This window comes from Lithobates pipiens, unplaced genomic scaffold (assembly GCF_037356315.1).
Source record: "Lithobates pipiens isolate NorthernLeopardFrog02 unplaced genomic scaffold, aLitPip1_a1.2 Scaffold_16, whole genome shotgun sequence".
NCBI lineage: Eukaryota > Metazoa > Chordata > Amphibia > Anura > Ranidae > Lithobates > Lithobates pipiens.
This window is the reverse complement of record NW_027507748.1, coordinates 345,887,941-345,911,682: the sequence shown is the minus strand read 5'-3', so window position 1 is coordinate 345,911,682 and position 23,742 is coordinate 345,887,941. Positions and strand designations below refer to the sequence as shown.

General features: G+C 43.2%; 1 protein-coding gene across 1 annotated transcript in view; it reads left to right on the top strand.

The window, feature by feature from the left end:
• The window catches only part of MYCBP (MYC binding protein), a 35,339-nt gene extending 11,920 nt beyond the window's left edge, over nucleotides 1–23,419 (top strand). Inside the window, exons 3-5 of the mRNA XM_077481825.1 lie at nucleotides 414–462; nucleotides 19,836–19,965; nucleotides 23,218–23,419. Coding sequence (XP_077337951.1) covers nucleotides 414–462; nucleotides 19,836–19,965; nucleotides 23,218–23,262 — 224 coding nt within the window. The 3' untranslated portion in view covers nucleotides 23,263–23,419. The remainder of the gene's footprint in view (nucleotides 1–413; nucleotides 463–19,835; nucleotides 19,966–23,217) is intronic.
• The last annotated feature ends 323 nt before the right edge of the window (nucleotides 23,420–23,742 follow it).

Sequence of the window (23,742 nt, the reverse complement as noted above, 5' to 3'; positions counted from 1 at the left end):
CAATAAGGTAGGATGTGTGGGGGGGAAGGGAAGGGAAGGAAGAGTCATCTCTGGGACTTCCTCAGACAGACTTCATGAGGTACATGGATGTCCTACACCTATAACAAGGGCATTTCCAGCTTTAGTGAAAGCTGCAGTTTCTTTTTATCTACAGGTGCCCCTTAACTGCATAGGCAGTTTTTGGTTAATGTTAACTAAACCTTTTTATGTGAACATATGCTTAGGCAAAGCAAAAGTCCAAACAGTACATACCTTTCCTTTTTATTTACTCATCACTCCGTTTGGCTGCCACAAGCTACAAAGTTGTAGCTTACACAGTGCTATGATCTCTCTTTGTGACTTGGTCCTTTATTGTCAGTTTTGAAGATTGCTACTGATTTAGATGAGATGTGATCTTTTCTTTTCTTTTGCAGTATTGGTAGAGCTCTATGAAGAACCAGAGAAGCCCAACAATGCATTAGAGTATCCTTTTTATAAGTGTTTGTAATTTTTTCAATTTATTCAAGCCTTTATTGATTTGGGTATTGCAAAAACACACTTTTCCTGGCATTCTATGTAATTGAACCATAAACTTAATGTCTTCTAGTTCATGTTCTTTCATCTAAGTGTCTGCTTTCAAAATTTTGGATAATGCTAAGTTTGGTGAATTGGGATCAATTGAGTAATGTGCAGTTATGGATCCTTAGCTTTTATGTACAGTGGGGAAAATTAATTGATCCCCTGTAATTTTTTTTAATTTGGCCACTTACAAAGAAACGAAGGGTCTCATTTTCATCATAGGTGTTTTTTAAATGATAGGGACAGAATATCAACCAAACAATCCAGAACAAAACGCAATACAAATGTTATAAATTGAGTTGCAGTTAAGTGAGTAAAGTAAGTATTTGATTCCCAAGCAAAACATGACCTCTAGTACTTGGTGGAGATACCCTTGATGGCAAGCACAGAGGTAAAACATTTCTTGTAGTTGGTCACCAGGTTTGCACACAGGAGGGATTTTGGACCACTGTTCTTTAAAGATCTTCTTGAGATCATTAAAGTAGTTGTCAAGCCACTATCTCATTTTTATATCATCCCCCTCAGATAATAAACTGCATCCTAGTGCCTGTGCTTTAGTTAAAAAACAAACCGGTGATTACAGGTAGAAATCATGTTTGTGTGTTTTATTTATTTTTCCATAAAGTACGGGCACTAGGATGCAGCTTTTTATGTGACAGGGGAGAGGGGACGATCTACAGATCCAGTTAGTTTTGAAACAGTGGGGAGAGGAGCAGCTCAGCGATGGTGAGAGATGGCAGGGAAGGAGAGGAGGAGGAGGACATATGAAGAGCTGCAGATAGCAGCGTGTGATGTAGACACGCACTGACTCTGGTGTCAGGACACTTTGTCCCTGATACATGGGAGTCAACGCAGAGAGGGAAGGGTAGAAACTGTCAGGATCAGCCAGGTATTTCAGGTTATACAGGGGGCCAAATGACACAGCACAAGCACTGTGCTATATAACAGGCTTTAACCACTTAAGGACCGCCTCACGCCGATGTAAGCTCTAATGAGCAGGGCCCTCTAGTTCTCCTGTATTGTAAGTGTACTGTCTGCCCTCATGTTGTAAAGCGCTGCGCAAACTGCTGGCGCTATATAAATCCTGAATATAATGATGTACGTCGGCAGAATGGCATGGCTGGGCACAAGCATGTACCTGTATGTTGCTTTTTAAGTGCCCAGCCGTGGGTCGGAGCACACTGGCGGCGGCGCGGTCCTGAGCTCCGTGACCGTGGGACCAGCGCACCCGATTGCCGATCGGGTCACAGAGCTGAAGAACGAGGAGAGGTCTGTGTAAACAAACCTCTCCCCGTGCTTCCTACTGTGGCTGTCACCGATCGTCTGTTCCCTTTTTATAGGGAAAGACGATCAGTGACGTCACATGCCAGGCCACGCCCCCGTACAATAATAAAAAAAAAACATATCGTCATACAGAACACCTACACTGCCCCTAGTGGTTAACTCCTTCACTGCCAGTGTCATTTACACAGGAATCAGTGCATTTAAATAGCATTTTTTGCTGTATAAATGACAGTGGTCCCAAAAATGTGTCAAAAATGTCCGATGTGTCCGCCATAATGTCGCAGTCACAATAAAAATCGCTGATCGCCGCCATTACTAGTAAAAAAAAATATATTAATAAAAATGCTATAAAACTATCCCCTATTTTGTAAACGCTATAACTTTTGCGCAAACCAATCTTATTTTTTGGTTAAAAAAAAAATGTAGAAGAATACGTATCGGCCTAAACTGAGGGGAAAAAAAATTATATATTTTTTGGGGATATTTATTATAGTAAAAAGTAAAAAATATTGCATTTTTTTTTTCCAACATTGTCGCTCTATTTTTGTTTATAGCGCAAAAAATAAAAACCACAGAGGTGATCAAATACCACCAAAAAACTTCTATTTGTGGGAAAAAAAGGACGCCAATTTTGTTAGGGAGCCATGTCGCACGACCGCGCAATTGTCAGTTAAAGCGACGCAGTGCCTAATAGCAAAAAGGGGCTTGGTCCTTTGGCTGCTTGGTCCGGGGCTTAAGTGGTTAAAGGCACATGATCTTTGATTTTTTTTTTTTTTTTTTTTTGGTTAACAAATGCTTTAAGGTTTCTTGCCTGTTGCTTGGCAGCTTAAAGTTTCAGCTTCCGCCATGAATTTTTTATAGGATTAGGGTCTGGAGACTGGCTAGGCCACTCCATGACCTTAATGAGCTTCTTCTTGAGTCACTCCTTTGTTGCCTTGGCGGCATGTTTTGGGTCATTGTCATACTGGAAGATCCATCCACGACCCATCTTCAGTGTTTTGGAAGAAGGTTCTCAACCAAGATTTTACAATATGTGGCAACTCAATGCAGCAAAGTTGGCCTCTACCTTTAGCAGAGAAACATGCATAATGTTTCTACCTCTGTGCTTGAGTGTAGGGATGGTGTTTTTGGGGTCATAGTCAGCTTTTTTTCTTTTCTTACATCAGGGGACACAGAGCCATAGTAATAACTATGTGGGTTATATCGTCATATCAGGTGCTGGACACTGGCACACCCCTTAAGGTATGAACGTCCCCCATATAACCCCTCCCATTACTGGGAGCCCTCAGTTTTTTTCACCAGTGTCTAAGGTGTTGGGCACGTGTAAGGATGTGTGTACTGAGCTCCACGGGTAGTAATCCTTTGATGAGAGCCAGCTATCCTGACCGGATCCATTCTGATGTCTCTGTAATGGACTAAATGAATGGTACCCGGGCCTCATCATCCGAAGACACGAGGTTTTGCTTGCAAATGCTTTTAAAGCTGGGCCCTGGGATCCAGTACTTTTTGGTAGTAAGGCCAATAAAAGTTTACTGGCAGGGTCTTCTCGCAGGTCCAGGATTGTGGGATTACCTGAGTGTACCCCTGTTCCTGAAAGTTTCCTTTCAAGCTCTCGGAGCCTACCGTGAAGGGCGAAGATTGTTTGTTTTGTTTTTTATTTTTTATCTCTGACAAACCCTGCTGCGAGGAAAGGTAGGGGAGGTAATCTCTCCTTCCATGTATTGTTGTCCTGTCATGTCTGTGTCGCCACTGGAGGCTGTATTGAGCACTCGCCATTCTGACCAGCAACAATGTTAAGAGCAGAGTGATTTCTGCGATTTTTGATTTTTTATTTTTTTTCCTCTAGGTTACATCTAGAGTTTCAAGAGCCTGGATGGCCCAGTCGGCTTTCGATCTGAGGGTCCGGGGTTCGGGTCCTGTTTGAGTGCTGCCTGTGGGGTCCTTGGGGCTGCTGATGCGGCAGTCTTTATGCAAGAGTGTCCGTCTCCTCAAAGAATGCTCCTAAGGTTCCAGAGAAAGAGAAAAAAAAAAAAAAGAGAAGTCTATCTTTCTGGTCTCTTTATCAGCTGTTATCCCAGTCGGTGATATCAGAGATTCTTAGTGGAACAGGGTTTTTTGGCTCAGACCTTTTAAGGTCCCAGAGCCAAACAGAGAGGTAAGACCCACTCTAGATCTTGGAGATCTGAATCGGCACTTAAACATCCAATCCTTTCATAATTTGATCGGCTGTGTCCATCCTGCAGGGAAGGGAGTTGCATATCTCCATGTGCCAAAGTTTCCCCCTTACCAGAAATCTCTGCGGTTTGAAATATAAAATTATTTTTATCAATCGTGGCACTGCCATTCGGCTTAGCCACAGCACTACGAGTGTTCTGAAAGATTCTGGCACCTCCTTTAGCCAGGTTAAAGGCTCAAGGCATAGCGGTCCTAGCCTATTAGATCTACTTTGAATAGATCAAACCCGGGCCTTGTGGTGGAGGAAACGAGGTTTAGCCTGTAATGCTTCTCTTTTTAGAGAGCTGGGCCCCGGGATCCAGTGCTTTGGCTTTTTCAGCCATAAAGTTTTCCTGGCGGGGTTCTTTATGGGTTCAGGAGTGTGGATCCCCCGATTTTTTAAAAAGGGGGGGCCCCAGTTCCTGAAGGGTTTTTTAACGGAGCTCACCATGAGGGGTGAAGATTGGTTTTACCACAGAATCCCCGTGGCGGGATGGGTAAGTGGAGATTTCTAAGGAATTTTAAACAGTCTCTCCTACATGTAAAAATAATAATTTTTTATTTATTTTTTGCTAGAAAATTACTCTGAACACCCAAATATTATATATGTTTTTTTTTAGCAGACACCCTAGGGAATAAAATGGAGGTCATTGCAACTTTTTATCTTGCACAGTATTTGTGCACTAATTTTTCAAACACCTTTTTTTTGGGAAAAAAAAAAACTGTTTCATAAATTAAAAAATAACAAGAGTAAAGTTAGCCCAATCTTTTTGTATAATATGAGAGATGTTACGCTGAGTAAACGGATACCTAACATGTCGCGCTTTAAAATTGTGCACACTCATGGAATGGCGCCAAACTTCGGTACTTAAAAATCTCCATAGGTGACACTTTGAAAATGTACCCCTTTTTTCACTTTTATTCCTATTACAAGGAATATAAACATCCCTTGTAATAGGAATCTATTGTGACCGGCAGTGGCGGCCCGGGCGGTGCCCCAACCCCCCTGCTGTAGTCACAAAAAAAAAATAAAAAATAAAAAAACAGGCACAAGCACGTACATGTACTTGCCTTCCAGCGGGTGGGGGGTCCGATCGGACCCCCTCCCGCTGGATCCGGCGGTCCGTTTCACTTCAGGAGCGATCCGGGATGAGGGGATGGACGTTGGTTTCTGGCCATCCCCTCTCGATCGCTCCTGGCGAATGAGAAGCTTCCCCCGCTGTGTATTGTAAACACAGGCAGGGAGGAAGTGATGTCATTCTCCTCTGGGCAGTCTTTTTGACCGGACTGCGAGGAGAACACAGAAAGTAAGTGAGTGCACCAAACACTACACTGACATGTAGGTACACATAGGCACACAAATCCCCCCCCCCCCCCCTCCAGTCACAGTGTCACTGATTGCAGTGATCATTTATTTACTGATCAATGCATTTAGTGTCAGTTGTGACAGTAAAAACGGTCAGGGCAGTTAGTGTTAGGTCCAGGGTAGCCCCCTACCCTCCCCCAATAAAGGTTTAACCCCCTGATTGCCCCTAGAGTTAACCCTTTCACCCCCTTTTGCCAGTGTCACTAAGCGATCGTTTTTCTGATCGCTGCATTAGTGTCACTGGTGCCGCTAGGTAGCTAGTTATTTTTTTAGGTTCACCGTCAGGTTTTTATATAGCGCCAGGGACCCCCATATACTACCTAATAAAGATTTTAACCCCCTGATTGCCCCTAGTTAATCCTTTCACCAGTCATCACCGTATAAGTGTTACGGGTGACTCTGGTTAGTTTGCTTTTTATAGTATCAGGGCACCCACCATTTATTACCCAATAAAGGTTTAACCCCCTCATCACCCGGCGGGTGATATCAATTGGGTTTTAGGGTCAGGGTCTGCGTCGCCCCAGGTAGCGCTAGGTTAGTGCCAGTACCGCTAACACCCACGCGCAAAGCATAAACCTCCCGTAGTGGTATAGAATCTGAACAGATCAATATCTGATCTGATCAGATCTATACTAGCGTCCCCAGCAGTTTAGGGTTCCAAAAAAACGCATTGTTAGCGGGATCAGCCCGGATACCTGCTGGCACCTGCGTTTTGCCCCTCCGCCCAGCCCACCCAAATGCAGTATCGATCGATCACTGTCACTTACAAAACACTAAACACATAACTGCAGCGATCGCAGAGTCAGGCCTGATCCCTGCGATCGCTAACAGTTTTTTTTGGTAGCATTTTATATTTAAATCCTGAAGGCAGTGCTTGGATTTCTGGGTCCCGTACATGGCTAGGCTCCCAAAAAGTCCCCCACATGTGGTATCCCCGTACTCGGGAGAAGCAGCAGAATTTATTTTGGGGTGTAATTTCACTTATGCCCATAGCATGTATGAGCAATATATCATTTAGTGACAACTTTGTGCAAAAAGAAAAAAAAAATGTAATATTCCTGCAACTTGTGGCAAAATATAAAATATTTCATGGACTCAACATGCCTCTTGGTAAATAGCTTGGGGTGTCTACTTTCCAAAATGGGGGGGGGGGGGGGGGGGGGGGGTTGTGCTATTTTGGCATTTTATGGCCTTTGAAACTGTGATAGGTAGTGAGGAGTGAAATCAAAAATTTGCACCCTTAGAAATCCTGAAGGCAGTGATTGGTTTTCGGGGTGCCGTACGTGGCTAGACTCCCAAAAAGTCCCACATATGTGATATCCCCATACTCAGGAGAAGCAGCAGAATATATTTTGGAGTGCAATTCCACATATAACTATGGCATGTGTGAGCAATATATCATTTAGTGACAACTTTTAGTAAACTTTTTTTTTTTTTTTTGTGTCATTATTCAATCACTTTGGACAAAAAAAAATATATTCAATGGTTCAATGGGCTCAACATGCCCCTCAGCAATTTCCTTGGGGTGTCTACTTTCGAAAATGGGGTCATTTGGGGGGGTTTGTACTGCCCTGCCATTTTAGCACCTCAAGAAATGAGATAGGCAGTCATAAATTAAAAGCTGTGTAAATTCCAGAAAATGTACTCTAGTTTGTAGACGCTATAACTTTTGCGCAAACCAATAAATATACGCTTATTGACTTTTTTTTTTTTTTTTTACTAAAGACATGTGGCTGAATACATTTTGCCCTAAATGTATGACTAAAATTGAGTTTATTCGATTTTTCTTATAACAAGTAGAAAATATAATTTTTTCCTCAAAATTTTCGGTCTTTTTCCATTTATATCGCAAAAAATTAAAATCGCAGAGGCAATCAAATACCATCAAAAGAAAGCTCTATTTGTGGGAAGAAAAGGACGCAAATTTTGTTTGGGTACAACATTGCATGACCGCGCAAAGCAGTGCAGTGCGAAATTGTAAAAAGACCTCTGGTCCTTAGGCTGACAATTGGTCCAGGGCTGAAGTGGTTAAATGGTCCCTTTAAGAAAAGAAGGGGGGGGGGGAGAAAAAGAAATGTCCTTTAACTAAGTGCACTGTGTCCGGGCGCCAGACACAATGCACTATGGAAAGTGCCACGTCAATGCAATCACGAGATTGCAGACGTGGCGCTTCATTGGCGGGGTTTGGTGATGCTTTGTGGCGCAGTTGATCACGCCACCAGCATCTGCCCGGCCGAGTGCTTTGTTCTCTGTGTGAGAACAAAGTTACTTCCGGCGGGCAACAAAAACATGGCCGCCGTAAGGCCTAATCCTGGTGTGTTCAATGGAGAGGGGAGGCCTCTCCCCTCTCCAATTAGCACATGAAAACAAGGAAGTAATGGACTGGCCGCCGCTGCAGTTTGGTAAGATTATTCCTATCGTCTGACAAAGTGGAGTGTATAGGCTTTACTGAGCAGAGCCTAGTAATAGTTGTTAAATTTTTATCAGATAACAGCTACGATCTTATCCGCACTGAAAAAATGAAATGAACAGGTGTCCTGCTTCACAGAGTGAGACATGTGCCTGGCAAGAGAGGAGAGGGGGACTGCTGAGTGCTGATCAGAGCAATGCTTCTCCTGTTCACCACTAAATCCCTCTCTCATCTGTCCTGTCCTGTCTATCTGTCTGTCTATCCCACCATCCATCTGTCTATCCCACCATCCATCTATCTATCTATATCTCCCACCCAATATCTGTCTGTTTATCCGTCTGTCTATCCCACCCAATATCTATCTATCTACCCCACCATCCATCTATCGATTTATCTATAGCTATATCTCCCACCCAATATCTGTCTGTCTATCCCACCCAATATCTATCTATCTCTTTCTCTCTCTCTCACCCAATATCTATCTATCTCACCATCTATCCCACCATCCATCTATCCCACCATCCATCCATCCATCCCCCACCCAATATCTGTCTGTCTATCCCACCCAATATCTATCTACCCCACCATCCATCCATCTATCTATCTATAACTGTCTGTCGCTTTCTCTCGCTCTCTCCCACCATCCATCTATCTATAGCTATCTCTCCCACCCAATGTCTATCTGTCTATCCCACCATCTATCTATCTATCCCACTGTCCGTCCGTCCCACCCAATGTCTATCTAGTTATCTGTCTGCCTATTTATCTATGTATCTATCTTAGGGCTGCAACTAACGATTATTTTCATAATCTATTAGTTGGCCGATTTATTGTTTTGATTAATCGGTTAATAACCTAAAAAAATAAAAAAATAAAAAGTAATTTTGCTGCGATTTTGTATTTTTTACATTTTTATTTATTTTTGGCCAATTTGTTGTTGGGCAGATTAAAAAATACAAATTGCCGCAAAAACGCATTATTACATGCTTTTCTGCAGCTTTTCCATTGAAGTGTATTGAACCAAAAAAACAAAATAGCACCGTTTTGTGTTTAAAAAAAAAAAGTCATTGTCTTTTCCAAATACGCAGCAGCTGAAAAAAATCATGGATGTGAATGTGTCCCATAGGAAACCATGTAAATGAACTGTAGTGTGTTTCTGCAAAAAGCACCAAAAAACAGAGGTGTGACCCAGGCCTGAGATGTTTAGTAACATAATGGGGTTAAAAAAACTAAAATTAGTACAAAAAGAGCAAATAATCGCTACTGTAAGGGGTTCATTTTTTTAATATGGGACAGTGAAAGTAATATTTACAGTAGCGATTTGCTCTTTTTGTACTATAAAGGGCTAATTTTTTATTTTATTTTTAACCCCATTATGTTAGTGGCCGATTAATCGATTATGAAAATAATAATGGATTAATTTCATAATCGATTAATCAACTAATCGATTCGTTGTTTTGGCCCTATTGTTTCGGGAGGGTGTATGGGGTTGGTAGGGGTTTTGTTTGCGCCCCCCCCCCCCCCCCAAAAAATAGAGCACCAGCCACCACTGGTGACCGGTCCTCTTTATGAAGAGATTCGGGGTCAATAAGACCCCAAATCTCTCCTCTAGGTTGGAAAGCATTAGAAAGAGGAAAAAAAAAATCACTTACTTATCTCATGCTGACAGCCGCATCGTGGCTTTGTTTACTTCCGGGAACCTGGGCATAATGTCGCGGCCGAGCCTCCGACGGTCATAGAGATGACTGGTGACCATCTGATCACCGGAAATCTCTATCGTCGTCGGCCGATTCTTTCTCCGGGCCCCCGATGGCACGGGAGAGCCCGGAGAAGCAGCGGATGGTGGTGGGAGGGGCGACATCACCTATAAGAACGATCAAGCGGTGGATAGTTCTTATCGTGCACAGAATCGCCAACTGGAAAAAAATATCTGAATGATGCCTGTAGCTGCAGGCATCATTCACATATCCCCGCACAAACACAAGGGCGTCATATGATGCCCTAAGGTATTGAAGTGCTAAATGTCATGCCTAAAAGTCACCACTGTTTGCTGTATAGAGCACGTACCTTGTCATGCTTTCCTCAGATCACTCTGTCTCAGCAGAAATGGCAGACTTCCCTCCGGCTAGCAGTCCCAGGCCTCCGGTAAGATGTTGGGGGTGGATTTTTTTCCAAAAACACCCCCCACCTGGAGAGAAGCTCTCCCTGGATTAAGGAGGGTGCCAGAATGATTGGTGGATACCGCTCCGTCCATCCACACACACATCGGTCCGGTTTGGGCCCGCATCTGCACGGGAAAAGCGTTTGTGTGTGTTTTTTTTTTTTTTTTTTTTTTTTTTTTTTTTTAAAGGGGAGGATGGTGGTGTGGTGTAAATATGGCGGGGTTGTGGCTTAGTGTGCCATTGGCGTGCAGCAACTTCTAGCGTGGAAGTACACTTAAAAAGCTATATTTTGCTGACTGCAAGCTGTCAGAAGGACACAAGCAAAAAAGGGGCATGTAAGTGGTGACACAGGCATTCCCTTGGCACATTTACTAAAGCACCAGGCTGAGCACTAATAGTGGCAGTTGCTGGACTATTTGCTCAAGCAGTGGGTGCAATTTCTTCTGGTAGTACCTCCTGCATTGTGTGCATCGGCCTATGGTCAGAAGGGGAGGTATAAACGCCCCAAAAAAGGTGCTCAAAAGGGACTCCCTGTCTAATTTACTGAAGAAATTTTTTCTTCAGCCATGATAGGTTTGGAAGATAGGTTAGCGGCTTTAATCACACCCCAGTGTGGGGCAAAATGCGACAGGTCCCCCGTCCATTACCCAGGACCCTCAAACTGAGGAACTAGGGTCGGAAGAAGACTAATTTCTCTCAGCGGACCGTGAAGAGGCTGATGACTCCTCTCCTTTTAAGGGTCAAATGTGTAAGGATCAGCTTCACAATCTGAAAGATTAATGGTGCAATCTCTTACTGAGATGGTCCTTTCCACATTTATGCTACCCTTAACTGAGTCGGTTGATAAGGCCACTTCTTATTTGGGTTCACTAAAGCCTCCTCAAGCTGTGCATACCTTTCCTGTCCATTCATTGCTGGAAAAGCTTATGTATTCTGAGTGGGATTGCCCAGATAAGCTAAAAATCCACTAAGAAGTGGGTGATACCAGCAATTGGCGCTGCTATATCCTCTGTGAATAAGTTTGACTTGTCCGGTAGACAATGGCCAAATGCTTATGGATCCAACAGATAAGTTGGCATTCCTATTAAACAAAAAAAAAAAAAAACTTTCTCTGGTAAGTTCATTACTCAGCCTGCGCTGGCAGTAATTGGTGTGTGTCATTCCTTGAGAGACCAGTTTAAACAGGTGCTCAAGGTTATTTCTGATCAGCAAGCCCAGGATTTAGACGAGCTACCAGGGGCTTTGTTTTGCAATAGACACTATGAGAGATTCTATTCTCCAGGCCTCATGCCTTACGCTTGGGTTGGTACATGTGCGTAGAATCTTATGGCTGAAAAATTGGTCAGCCAAAGCATCATGCAAAAAAATCCTAGCTAGTTTTCCTTTTCACGGTGAACGGCTGTTCGGGAATGATTTTGGATAAATCCAAAAAATTTCTAGTGGAAAAAGTACCTTTATGGAGGGGTGCCCTCGCTCGCTCGAGTCGGGGGAAGACTTCTGCAGTTCTCAAGAGTCTGGCAGGAAGAGTGTCAGGAGAGATGGGTGACTTCCTCAATAACTCTAGGGTACAAACTAGAGTTCCGAAAATTCCCGTCTCCTCGATTTCTCAGATCAAACGTTCCCAGGGATGCAGAGAAAAAAGTCAAGCATTGGACCATCTTTTGTCTCAAAAAGTGATCTCAGTGGCCCCCATGAAAGAGCAGGGATTGGGGTTTTATTCAAACTTTTTCACGGTCCCAAAACTAAATGGGGATGTCAGACCCATTCTAGGTCTCAATGATCTAAACTGGTTTTTGAATGTCTGCTCTTTTCGCATGGAGTCAATCTGATCAATAGTCTCCATCCTACAAGGGGGGGAACTTCTGACGTCAATTGACATCAAGGATGCATACCTCCATGTGCTTATTTTCCCCGCTCACCAGAAATGGACAAGTTTTGAGGTAGAAAACCTTCATTTTCAGTTTGTAGCTCTGCCTTTCTGTCCTAACTACTGCACCTCAAGTGTTTACAAAGGTCCTGGCCCCTCCTCTAGCCAGATTAAGGGCCCAAGGTATAACGATTTTATAGCTTACCTAGACGATCTGCTCTTGATAGACCAGTCGGTAGCCCGCATAGACCAAAGTATGATTACCACAGTCAACTGCCTGGAATACCTAGTTTGGGTTCTCAACCTAGAGAAATCCTCCTTAAAACCATCAGGGAGATTAGAATACTTGGGTCTGATCATGGATGCAGCCCAGAAAAGGGTCTTCTTACCCCAGGCAAAGATCAGTTCCGTAAAGGAACGGATTCAGGTGGTCAAGAAGAATCCTCCTATTCAACTTTGCATGAGATTGTTGGGAAAGATGGTAGCTTCATTCGAGGCCATTCCTTATGCTCAGTTTCATTAGAGGCTGCTGCAAAACAGTATCCTATTGGCTTGGAACAAGAAGGTCTAAGATCTAGATTTCCTAATGTGTCTGTCTCCAAGGGTGTGCCAGAGCCTCAGTTGGTGGTTGATAACCAAGAATCTGCAGAAGGGAAAATCCTTCCTACCAGTTACCTGGAAGGTGGTAACAACAAATGCCAGCCTTTCAGGTTGCGGAGCAGTCCTGGAAGAGGCAACTGTCCAAGGAAAATGGTCCAGATCAGAAATGACCTTACCCATCAACATTCTAGAGCAGTGGTCATCAACCCTGTCCTCGGGGGCCCACTAACAGGCCAGGTTTGCAGGATAACTGAAATACATCACAAGTGATATAATTTGCTGCTCAGTGATTGCAGTATTTTAGTCTGCATCTCCCCAAAGTAATGCATAAAACCTTGCCTGTTAGTGGACCCTGAGGACAGGGTTGATGACCGCTGTTCTAGAGATTTGGGCAGTGCGCTTGGCCCTGAGGACTTGGACATTCAGGTTACAGAATTGTCCTTTCAGGATGCAATCCGACAATGCCACAGCAGTGGCCTATATCAATCGCCAAGTTGTGCAGCACAGAAAGAGATGAATCACATACTAGCTTGGGCAGAAAACAATGTACCTTGCCTATCAGCAGTTCTCATTCCAGGAATAGAAAATTGGCAGATGGACTACTTGAGTCACCAGCAGATGGTCCCTTCACCCCGATATCTTCCTGACAATATGCCAAAGATGAGGGATCCCAGACGTGTATCTGTTTGCTTCCAGGTTCAACAAAAAGATCGACAACATTGTGTCAGGAACAAGGGATACATTGGTGTGCGGAAAACAGATGCCTTATGCCACGTACACACGACCAGACTTTTTGACAGCAAAGGTCCGACGGAACGAGTCCGTTGGACAATTCGATCGTGTGTGGGCTCCATCGGACCTTTTGCTTGCCAGAAATCTGGCGGACTTTAGAAATAGAACATGTTTTAAATTTTCCCACCAGAACTCTGCCCGACCGAGAAATCCGTTCGTGTGTATGCTAGTCCGACGGACAAAAACGGACGCTAGGGCAGCTATTGGCTCCTGGCTATGAACTTCCTTATTCTAGTCCGGTCGTACGTCATCATGTCGAATCCGTCAGACTTTAGTGTGATTGTGTGTGACCAAGTCCATTCATTCGGAAAGTCAGCCGGAACTCCGCCGAAAGACCGTCGGTCCTAGTCCCTCAAAGTCCAGTCGTGTGTACGTTGCATTAGTGTTCCCGTGGAATCAGTTCTCACTGATTTATGCATTTCCCTCCTATTCTGCTGCTTCCAGGACTTTGTAGGATCAAGCAGGAAGGGAACTCGTGATTCTTGTGGCCCAGAAGGTCTTGGTATGCAGAAATCATAAGGATAGCGGTAGGGGACCCATGGACCCTACCACCATGACCAGACCTTCTCTCATAGGGTCTGGTATTCCATCCTGCCTTCCAAACGCTAAATTTAACAGTTTGGCTATTGAGACCCACGTTCTGAAGAAGCATGGTTTATCAGGTTCAGTGGTATCTACCTTAATAATGCAAGGAAGCTGGCCTCCAGAATCGTATATTGTAAAGTCTGGAAGGCATATGTTTACTGGTGTGAATCCAGGGGTTGGCACCCCAGGATGTATGTTATAGGTAGAATCCTTGACTTTCTGCAGATGGGGTTAGAAATGAAGCTGGCCTTGAGTGCCATCGAAGGCCAGGTCTCGGCCTTATCGTATTATTTCAATGACCACTTGCTTCACATTCTTTGGTCTGTAGCTTTATTCAGGGGGTAACGCGGCTTAATCCTCCAGTTAGGTCATTTCTGAACCCTTGGGATTTGAATTTACAAAAACAGCCTTTTGAGCCAATACGGCATATTCCCTTTGTCCTTTTGACAAGGAAACTCATATTTCTGGTAGCCATATCTTCTGCAAGAAGGGTATCAGAGTTGGCTGCTCTTTCTTGTAAAGAGCCATATTTAATTATTCACAAGGATAAAGGTGGTATTGTGTCCTCATCCTAACTTTCTACCGAAGGTAGTTTCAGGTTTTCATCTAACCCAGGATATTTTTCCTTTTTTTTTTTTTCCCAGAACCCTGTTCTACGGAAGAGAAGTCACTGCATTCTCTGGATGTGCTGAGAGCAGTCAGTCTACTTGAAGGCAACTGCTCAGATTAGAAAAAAAACTGATGTCTTGTTTGTGTTGCCTGAAGGTCCAAAAATAGGACAGGCAGCATAGATTCCACCTTCTCAAATTGAAGTACACCCCACTAGGGCTGTTAGTACTTCATGGGCAGAGCATCACCAAGCTTCCATGGTTCAAATCTGCAAGGCTGCAACTTGGCCTTCAGTCCATACCATTAACCAGATTCTATCAGGTGGATGTAAGAAGGCCGGAGGATATTGCCTTTTGGGCGTAGTGTTCTGTAGGCAGCAGTATAAGTCCTGGTTTCATGGTGCCCTACTTTTGTTGTGTCTCCCTCCTCTCAGTTGGCATTGCTCTGGGACATCCCACATAGTAACTACGGGTGTGTAAGTTCTGATGTAGTTCTACTTCTAACCATGAGGGGTTTATAATGGAAAGCTAGTGTATTTGTAGCTTCTGAGATAGAAATGTCCCACTGATCAGCATTTTGATCTTTTCTCTAATGGTAGTGTGTGGAAGGCTACTGAGGGGCCCTTGGTAATATAATTATAAAGTTATTTTAGAGAAAAGGGCACTAGACAGAAATGAGCCAAAGAGGCACTTATGTTCTCTCTAAGGCCTCTTGCACACTGCTGCCTGAAAATTCCTGTTTTCAGGCAGACCGTTATTTATTTATTTTTATCTTACTGATCTAAACGCAGCCCATTGTTTTTCAGTGTGCGTGTACACACAGGTGCGTAAACATGCACTGTGTATTGATCAGTAAAAAAAACCCACAGAGATCTGAGTTGCCAGTCAGTATTTTTGTGCGTGTACTTGCAAATACTCACAAATACGTGCAAATGCCATGCTTCTTGCTTGCGTGTGCATAACCATAACTGATATATAGCCGATTCCCATGCATTTTTGCCAGGAATGCCTGATGGTCATACATCAGTACAGTGTGCAAAAATCTAAATTTGCTACATTAGATTAGCATTGGGCCAAAGAGAGAACGTCTTATCTTACAGAAGTGTGCTTTGCCACTATAAAATACAGTATTGCTTTACAAAGGTAAATCATATCTCCACTGAACCCCAAGCTATGGTTTAAAAGGTTGTAAAAGGTCAAAGGTGATATGTTGCCTCCTCACCACCTTTATTTTAACAAATTATTGCCATGCAATGCACGCGATTGCCACACTGTATTACGGCAGTTAGAGCTTTAAATTGGGTGTAAGGAGGCAATGCTGCCTAGTGATATTTAACTTCCCCCATGTTGTTCCGGTAGTTTGCCACATCTTTAAGGTTTCCTATCCCTGGTATAGAAGATAGAATGTTGATGGAAACTGTTTTAAGCATAGTTGACTCTAGATCAGACTTTTACTTTAACCGGTCCATTTTACTATGACGGCTGGGTGGTACCACTCTTGTTCTGTGATGACTTCATGACATCCTATTCTTGCCGCGCACGTGCACCCGATCGGTGGTGAGCTGTGTCTCTCGGCCGCAATGCATCACCAATCGGGGTAAAGAGCCAATGAGTTTGGCTCTTTATCATGTGATCAGCTGTGTCCAGTCACAGCTGATTCTATGTAAACAAATGTCAGTTATCAGTGAAGGAAAATTCTTATTTTGCTAAATTTTATAACGGAAACGAAGTAAGAGTTGTGCGTGTGTGGGTTTTTTTTTTTTTTTTTTTTTTTTTTTCTCCCTAAATATTTCAAAATTTTCGGTCTTTTTTCCTTTCTTTTGGTTAGCAAAAAAATCTAAATCCCCAGTGGTGATTAAATGCCACCAAAAGAAATCGGTCTTCAAAAAATGGTAAAAAATGTCACATGGGTACCACAAAATTCTCATTCAAAGTGCGACGGCACTGAAAGCTGAAAATTGGCCTGGGCAGGAAGGGGGTAAAAGTGTCTGGTATTGAGGTGGTTAAATAAGAATTTCAGGCATGGTACCGGTAATTTTTGTTCATCTAGCGTGGACCAATGTAATTATTTTATATACCTGGCCGATTCCCCAGAAAGCTAGAAATCGCTGAAGTAGGCACCTCTACTTCAATGATCTCTACTTGCTTTCAGGTCTCCTGCTGAGCGGCTGGCCTGGTGCAATGTGAATACAGGAGGTCTGCCGCTCGGCACAGGTCCCATATAGAAAATGCTTTGCATTTTCCAAATGAATGCATAGATTTTTCTGATTAGATGAGGCAGAGTGTGTGAAGTAGCAGTGTCTACTTCAGTGATTTTTCAGCTTCCCTAAATAGATTTTTTTTGTGTAAAATTCTAGATTGAATCTGAGATATGGCATTCCTGCTGCACAGCTCTTTAAATACCCTAATTAATATATTTCCCTCAAAATACTATCCAGGACAATAAAATGTTCTATTTATTAATAAATAAAAAATCCTGCTGTGCAAAATTCATATACATATGTATATAAAAATCCCAGTGTACAAACAAAATGTCTATCTATTTAATGTCCTGGATAGTAAATTGTGAACATAAGATATATGGCTATTTGGAGTGCTGTACATTTTGTAGTGTTATTTTTGGGGTTTAGCAGTGTGTGGTTGTGATTCACATGTTTGTGCTAGCAACTTTGTAGGGGGTGGGATATTTATTTATTCCCATCACACCAAAGGTTTTCTTTGGTTTCATTTGGTATACCATCAGTTCCAGTCTGTGGCACTGCCTTTCAGGCTCTCCTCTGCACCCTGAGTGTTCACAAATGTGCTTGCCCCTCTTCTGGCTCTTCTACAAACTTGGGGAATTCATATCACAGGTTACCTGGAATGACTCCTCACTGAAGGACTCCTCAGCCAGCACCCTGTATGCAAATATGCAAATGTCTGAAGGACCATACCGTTCCTTCAAATTTTCATCTGGATAATGAACTTTCCAAAATTTGCTTTCTAGCCCTCAAACTGTCTGGAGAAGGGGTCCCCAACTCCTGGGCCATGGACTAATGCTAGTCTGCAGCCTGTTAATGACCGAGGCTGCACAGGGGGAGGTGAGCAGCGCACACAGTCTGCACAGGGCCATCACAGACCTCAGTCGCTGCTAACCTCCTGCTGTGCGGCCATGCCTGTGTGTCCTCTCCTGGCTCCTCCTTCTGCCTGGGCAACAATGTCATCCAATCGGCAGGGCAGAGGGTGGGAGGAACTACAGATCGGAATCGAGAGCTCCTCCTGCCCCCTGCCCTGCTAAGGATGACATCGTCAGGCAGGGGAGCCAAGAGCACACACTGAGCATAGCCTCTGCCCTGCCACAGGTACATAAGCAGGGGAGGCAGAGTTTAGAATGTGGAGGAGGGGGCAGATTGCAGGGGCACTGTGCTAGAAGAGGCTGTAATTGCTAGGGGCATGGTACTATAAAGGGGACTGCTCTTTAAAGGGGCACCATAATTATTACAGTGTGTGCCTTTACAGAGCAGTCCCCATTACATTAATGTAAAGGGGGGCTGTGATGTGAAGGGGAACTGAGGATGGTGATCTTAAGAGGGAACTGTGCTGTAAAGGGGGTTTGTGTTGTGAAAGGGAGCTGAGGACAGACTCTGTGAATATCCATTAAACTGGTTCCTGATGCCAAGAAAAGGTTGGGGACCGCTGGTCTGGAGTACCAGGGTTTTATCTAAAACATAGCCCAAGCCAGAATCTTCCTCCCTCAGGAGACGTTTGTCTCACTAAGGTCCAGCTCTTGGACCATCAAGTCAAAATGCTGATAAGGAGTTTGCACACGTGCAGGAACCCTGGGCAGTCAGAGTTCTCTCCTGTGTGACAGTTCTTGGCCTTATGGTGGCCTGCTTCAAGGCAGTTGCCTTACCCAGTTTCACTCTGGATCTCTTCAACAATCTAGTCATGGAAAATGCAAATGCAATCACTAGATTGCCCGGTGATTCTGTTAGTAAAACAAAGATCTTCCTGGCACACTGTATCTCCAGTCCTGTCCTGGCATTGGGAAAGTCATGCCTTCACATTTACAACTCTGTTACTGTCCAGGGGACGTGGTCCCCACAGGATTCAAAACTCCTCATCCAACATTCTGGAACTGAGAGCCATCAGATTGTCTCTTAAACATTGGACCTCCATTCTACAGGGTCACCCAGTACCATCAGACAATGCTACAAAGTATTCCCTGAACACATAGGAGCCTAAATGTGATTACCACTCAGTACAGCGTGCAGCCCCATCCTGTCATGGCATACTTTAGCCTGACTTTAAACTATAGCAAGCAACGTGGCTGAACACTGTTCCTGTCCCTCCTGGGCACGTTCAAAAACTGAGATTGAAAGGGTATTTTATGTAAAGCTAGATATATTGCAGTGTGGTTTTGTAGTATTTACTGTACTTCTGGCATTTAATATTAGGGTGGCTCTTTGGAAAATGACTGTAAAATGAATTGTGACTTTACAGATTTGTTTGTATAGTGTTTAATGCTAGTCTTATATTTTTGCAAGTTTTTAAAACTGATCTGACACATGTGGACATCCCAATGATTTAGTGGTTAGCACTTTAGCCTTTCAGCAGGGTACTCGCCCACAGAGACACGCTGGTAGGTTAATGGGCTTCTGTCTAACTTGGCACTAGTATAAATATGTATGTTTGTGAAGTAGGGATCTTGGATTGTAAACTCCTTGAAGAAAAAGGACTGATCTGCATACACAATAGTGTTGTGTAAATTGTTGGTATAAATACTAATAATAAAACATTTATAATGGGACAATAAGGTATAACTAGCTTTTGGAAAAATACATTAATATATTAATAGCAAGGGTCCCAGAAAATGACTGTATAGTGATATTTTTTTTTTTTTTTTTTTTTTTTTTTAAGTAGTAAACTTTGCTAATACAAGATCTGGCAGTCCTCATATTTTTAATATAGCCAATATTTGCTTAGCAAGGACATCAAAAAATAATTTATATAGTATAGGATGTAAATTCTGCATCATATTCTTCCATGTTATTATTGCATTCTGTACACACGTAGGTGAAAGGAATAAAATAAATGTTTTATATAATATGGTACAAAAGTGCAGAACTCCAAGATGAATAGATGATGAAGGGATTGAGAGCTGCTTGAGGAACAAGCCCTTGCCTACCTGTATGTTGGCATGGCGGTGACCCGTTCATCTGAGAGATTACAAGCACTTTTCTCTTCCAGGCTCTGTAGCAAACCACTCTACTCTGCACCCTTCAAGCTTACCTCTCTTCCATCTATTTTATCCTAGACTTCTCTAATCTCTTATAAAAGACACTGATGACTGAGAAATGTTACTGTCACAAGACTAGTGACTGTTGTGCTTCCTGATCTGTACAATCAGCTTTTTAAAACAGCACTTAGGTGCTGCAGGCCCAGAAACACCAGATGTGGAAGCTTTGCGTTTGGAGGTCGCAGAACTGAAACAAAAGTATGAAGCTGTTCTAGAGGAAAATAAAGAACTGAAAGCAAAGGTTTGTGTTTACTTTTTGGAGTAGTTCGTTTTTTCTTTTCTCCTATGGCTGGTTTTTCTACTTTTCCTATCTACTCTTCATAACTGTATACGATACTTTTTATTCTTTTTTTTTTTTTTTTTTTTTTTTTGTCCTTTGTTTTATTTTGTGCACAATAAGACTTTGGACACATTCTGCTTCATTATGTTGCTGTTGGCAAATTGGGGCTTTTTGGACCATATGTAGCCTTCTTGCTCCTCCTTTATGACCTTCAGCCAGTTTAAGGGTCTAAATTGAATGAGGTCCCAGATGTTCTCAAGGAAATAAAGGCACCACTTACTTGAATAGCGTTTTGACACACCTAAACTAATTAAATAAAGCATATTTTTTTTTTTTTTTTTCCTCACATAATTAAGCCTCATACACACGATGAGGTTATTGGACAAATTATCGTCTGTTTTCTTTTGCTTGCATGCTAGACTTATATTAAAAGTACTAACGAACGAAAATTCTCTTACGACAGAATAAAAGTTTGGAAGTAATGTATTGTAGTGTATTTATATTTTATTTTCAGACGACAACTGTACTGATTAACCACTTGCCGACCGCCGCACGACGATATACGTCGGCAGAATGGCACGGGCAGGCATATGGGCGTATATATAAGTCCCTGCCTGCCCGCGGGTGGGGGGCCCGATCGGGGCCCCCCCCCGGTGCCTGCGGCGGTCGGCATTCCTTCGAGAGCGATCCGGGATGAGGGGGCGGCCATTCATTCATGGCCACCCCCTCGCGATCGCTCCCGACGAATAGGAATCCCCCGTGACATCACTTCCTCTCCTGTAATGTAAACACAGGAGAGGAAGTGATGTATTCTCTCCTCCGTGTCGGTATTTTTCGTTCCGACACGGAGGAGAGCGGATCGGTGAGTTGCACCAACACTCTACACACACAGTAGAACATGCCAGGCACACTCACACCCCCCCCCTTTACCCCCCGATCACCCCCCCAATTACCCCTGCCCCCCCAGTCACAATGACACCAATGTCATTTTTTTTTTATTTTTTTTTTTTTTTTTTTTGCATTGGTGTCATTTGTGACTGTAATAACTGTTAGGGCAGTTAGAGTTAGCCCCCTTTAGTTCTAATGTACCCCCCTAACCCCCCCAATAAAGGTTTAACCCCGTGATCACCCCCCGTCGCCAGTGTCACTAAGGCTGGGTTCACATTGCAGCGGTTTATGAGAACGGATGTGATTCGCACCGCACTGCAGTGCAAATCACATCCGATCTCTGTGCGATTCGAGTTCAGCCATTCGCCACACCCGCCGCACCCGCCGCACCCGCCGCAAATTCGCACGGGACCCTTTTTTTGGCCCGCAGCAGAATCGGATCGCATGGGTGTTCACACCATGCGATCCGAGTTTGCAGATCGCACTGCGATATGCGAACTGATCTGGGGGTGTCAGTAACATTTCACTGACACTCCCAGCAGTTCGCATAGGGCAGTGTGAACTGCCGCCGGGAGGCATGCGATGCGGGAACCCGCCGCGCATTCGTGGCGTTCCCGCATCGCTCCAGTGTGAACCCAGCCTAATAAGCGATCGTTTTTCTGATCGCTGTATTAGTGTCACAGGTGACGCTAGTTAGGCAGGTAGGTATTTAGGTTCGCCGCAGCTTTTTATAGCGCCAGGGACCCCCATATACTACCGCATAAAGCCCCCTGATTGCCCCCTAGTTAACCCTTTCACCAGTGATCACCATATAACTGTTACAGGTGACGCTGGTTGGTTAGTTATTTTTTTATAGTTTCAGGGCACCCGCCATTTATTACCTAGTCTCACTAGTGTACCCCTAAATTTAGGGGTGTCTACTTTCCAAAATGGGGTCATTTGGGGGGGGTTTGTGCCATCTTGGCATTTTATGGCCTTCAAAACTGTAACGCCCTTAGAAAGCCTGAAGGCGGTGCTTGGTTTTCGGGGCCCCGTACGCGGCTAGGCTCCCAAAAAGTCCCACATATGTGGTATCCCCGTACTCAGGAGAAGCAGCAGAATTTATTTTGGGGTGTCATTTCACATATGCCCATGGCATGCGTGAGCAATATATCATTTAGTGACAACTTTGTGAAAAAAAAAAAAAAAAAAAAAAGTTTGTAATTTTCCCGCAACTTGTGGCAAAATATAAAATATTCCATGGACTCAACATGCCTCTCAGCAAATAGCTTGGGGTGTCTACTTTCTAAAATGGGGGTCATTTGTGGGGGTTTTGTGCCATCTTGGCATTTTATGGCCTTCAAAACTGTAATAGGTAGTGAGAAGTGAACTCAAAAATTTACGCCCTTAGAAAGCCTGAAGGCAGTGATTGGTTTTCGGGGCCCCGTACGCGGCTAGGCTCCCAAAAAGTCCCACATATGTGGTATCCCCGTACTCAGGAGAAGCAGCAGAATTTATTTTGGGGTGTCATTTCACATACGCCCATAGCATGTGTGAGCAATATATCATTTAGTGACAACTTTGTGTAAAAAAAAAAAAAATATTTTTTTTTTTGTCACTATTCAATCGCTTGAGGCAAAAAAATAAAATATTCAATGGGCTCAACATGCCTCTTATCAATTTCCTTAGGGGGTCTACTTTCCAAAATGGGGTCATTTGGGGGGGTTTTGTACTGCCCTGCCATTTTAGCACCTCAAGAAATGAGATAGGCAGTCGTAAACTAAAAGCTGCGTAAATTCCAGAAAACGTACCTTAGTTTGTAGATGTGACAACTTTTGCGCAAACCAATAAATATACAATTATTGACTTTTTTTTTACCAAAGACATGTGGCTGAATACATTTTGGCCTAAATGTATGACTAAAATTGAGTTTATTGGATTTTTCTAAAAACAAAAAGTAGAAAATATCATTTTTTTTCAAAATTTGCGGTCTTTTTACGTTTATATCGCAAAAAATAAAAATCGCAGAGGCAATCAAATACCATCAAAAGAAAGCTCTATTTGTGGGAAGAAAAGGACGCAAATTTTGTTTGGGTACAACATTGCATGACCGCGCAATTACCAGTTAAAGCAGCGCAGTGCCAAAGTGTAAAAAGACCTCTGGTCATTTACCAGCAAAATGGTCCGGTCTGAAAGTGGTTAAATGAAAATCGTATGATCTGGTATTGTACAAGATACATTTTCGTGCTTTTCCTATCTGATTATTTTGCATGAATTGTTATGATCTGCTCTTGAAAACTGTACAACACACACCATATCTAATTCCCTAGTGTTCATTTTTTGCAGCTTGCCCAACACGAACCTCCAACAGATGAAAAACGAGCTGAATAACGAGCTGAACAAGCTTATCTTGAATTCCCTTATTTAAATGCTGCACTGGAACTGTGAATAATATATACACCTAGGATTTATTCTGTTTCGGGGGAACATGGGAACACTTGTTGAAATTTCTTTGTTGCCTTAAAAATAAAAAGCTTGTGAAAAACTATAGTTTGACATTTTTCTTTATCTTGTAAAAATGTTTGGTCACTGATTCTGAAGATGAATTTATGCGTTTTGGTGAGGTAATGACCACTTTATCATAAAATACTTTTATCGTGTAACACAGACGTTACTAGCATGAGATTAAAGTATTAAGACTTTTTTTTGTGTTGTAGTTTTTGTATAGAAAGGTTGTGTTGTGCAGTCTGCCAAAAATCCATCATGAGCATTTTGCATGTCTTAAAGCAACATGAAAAGGCTGTTATGCTATGGCTGTGAAGCCACAGCCGGGCGCCCACAGTTACAATGCCGGCACAGCCGAGCAGAGGG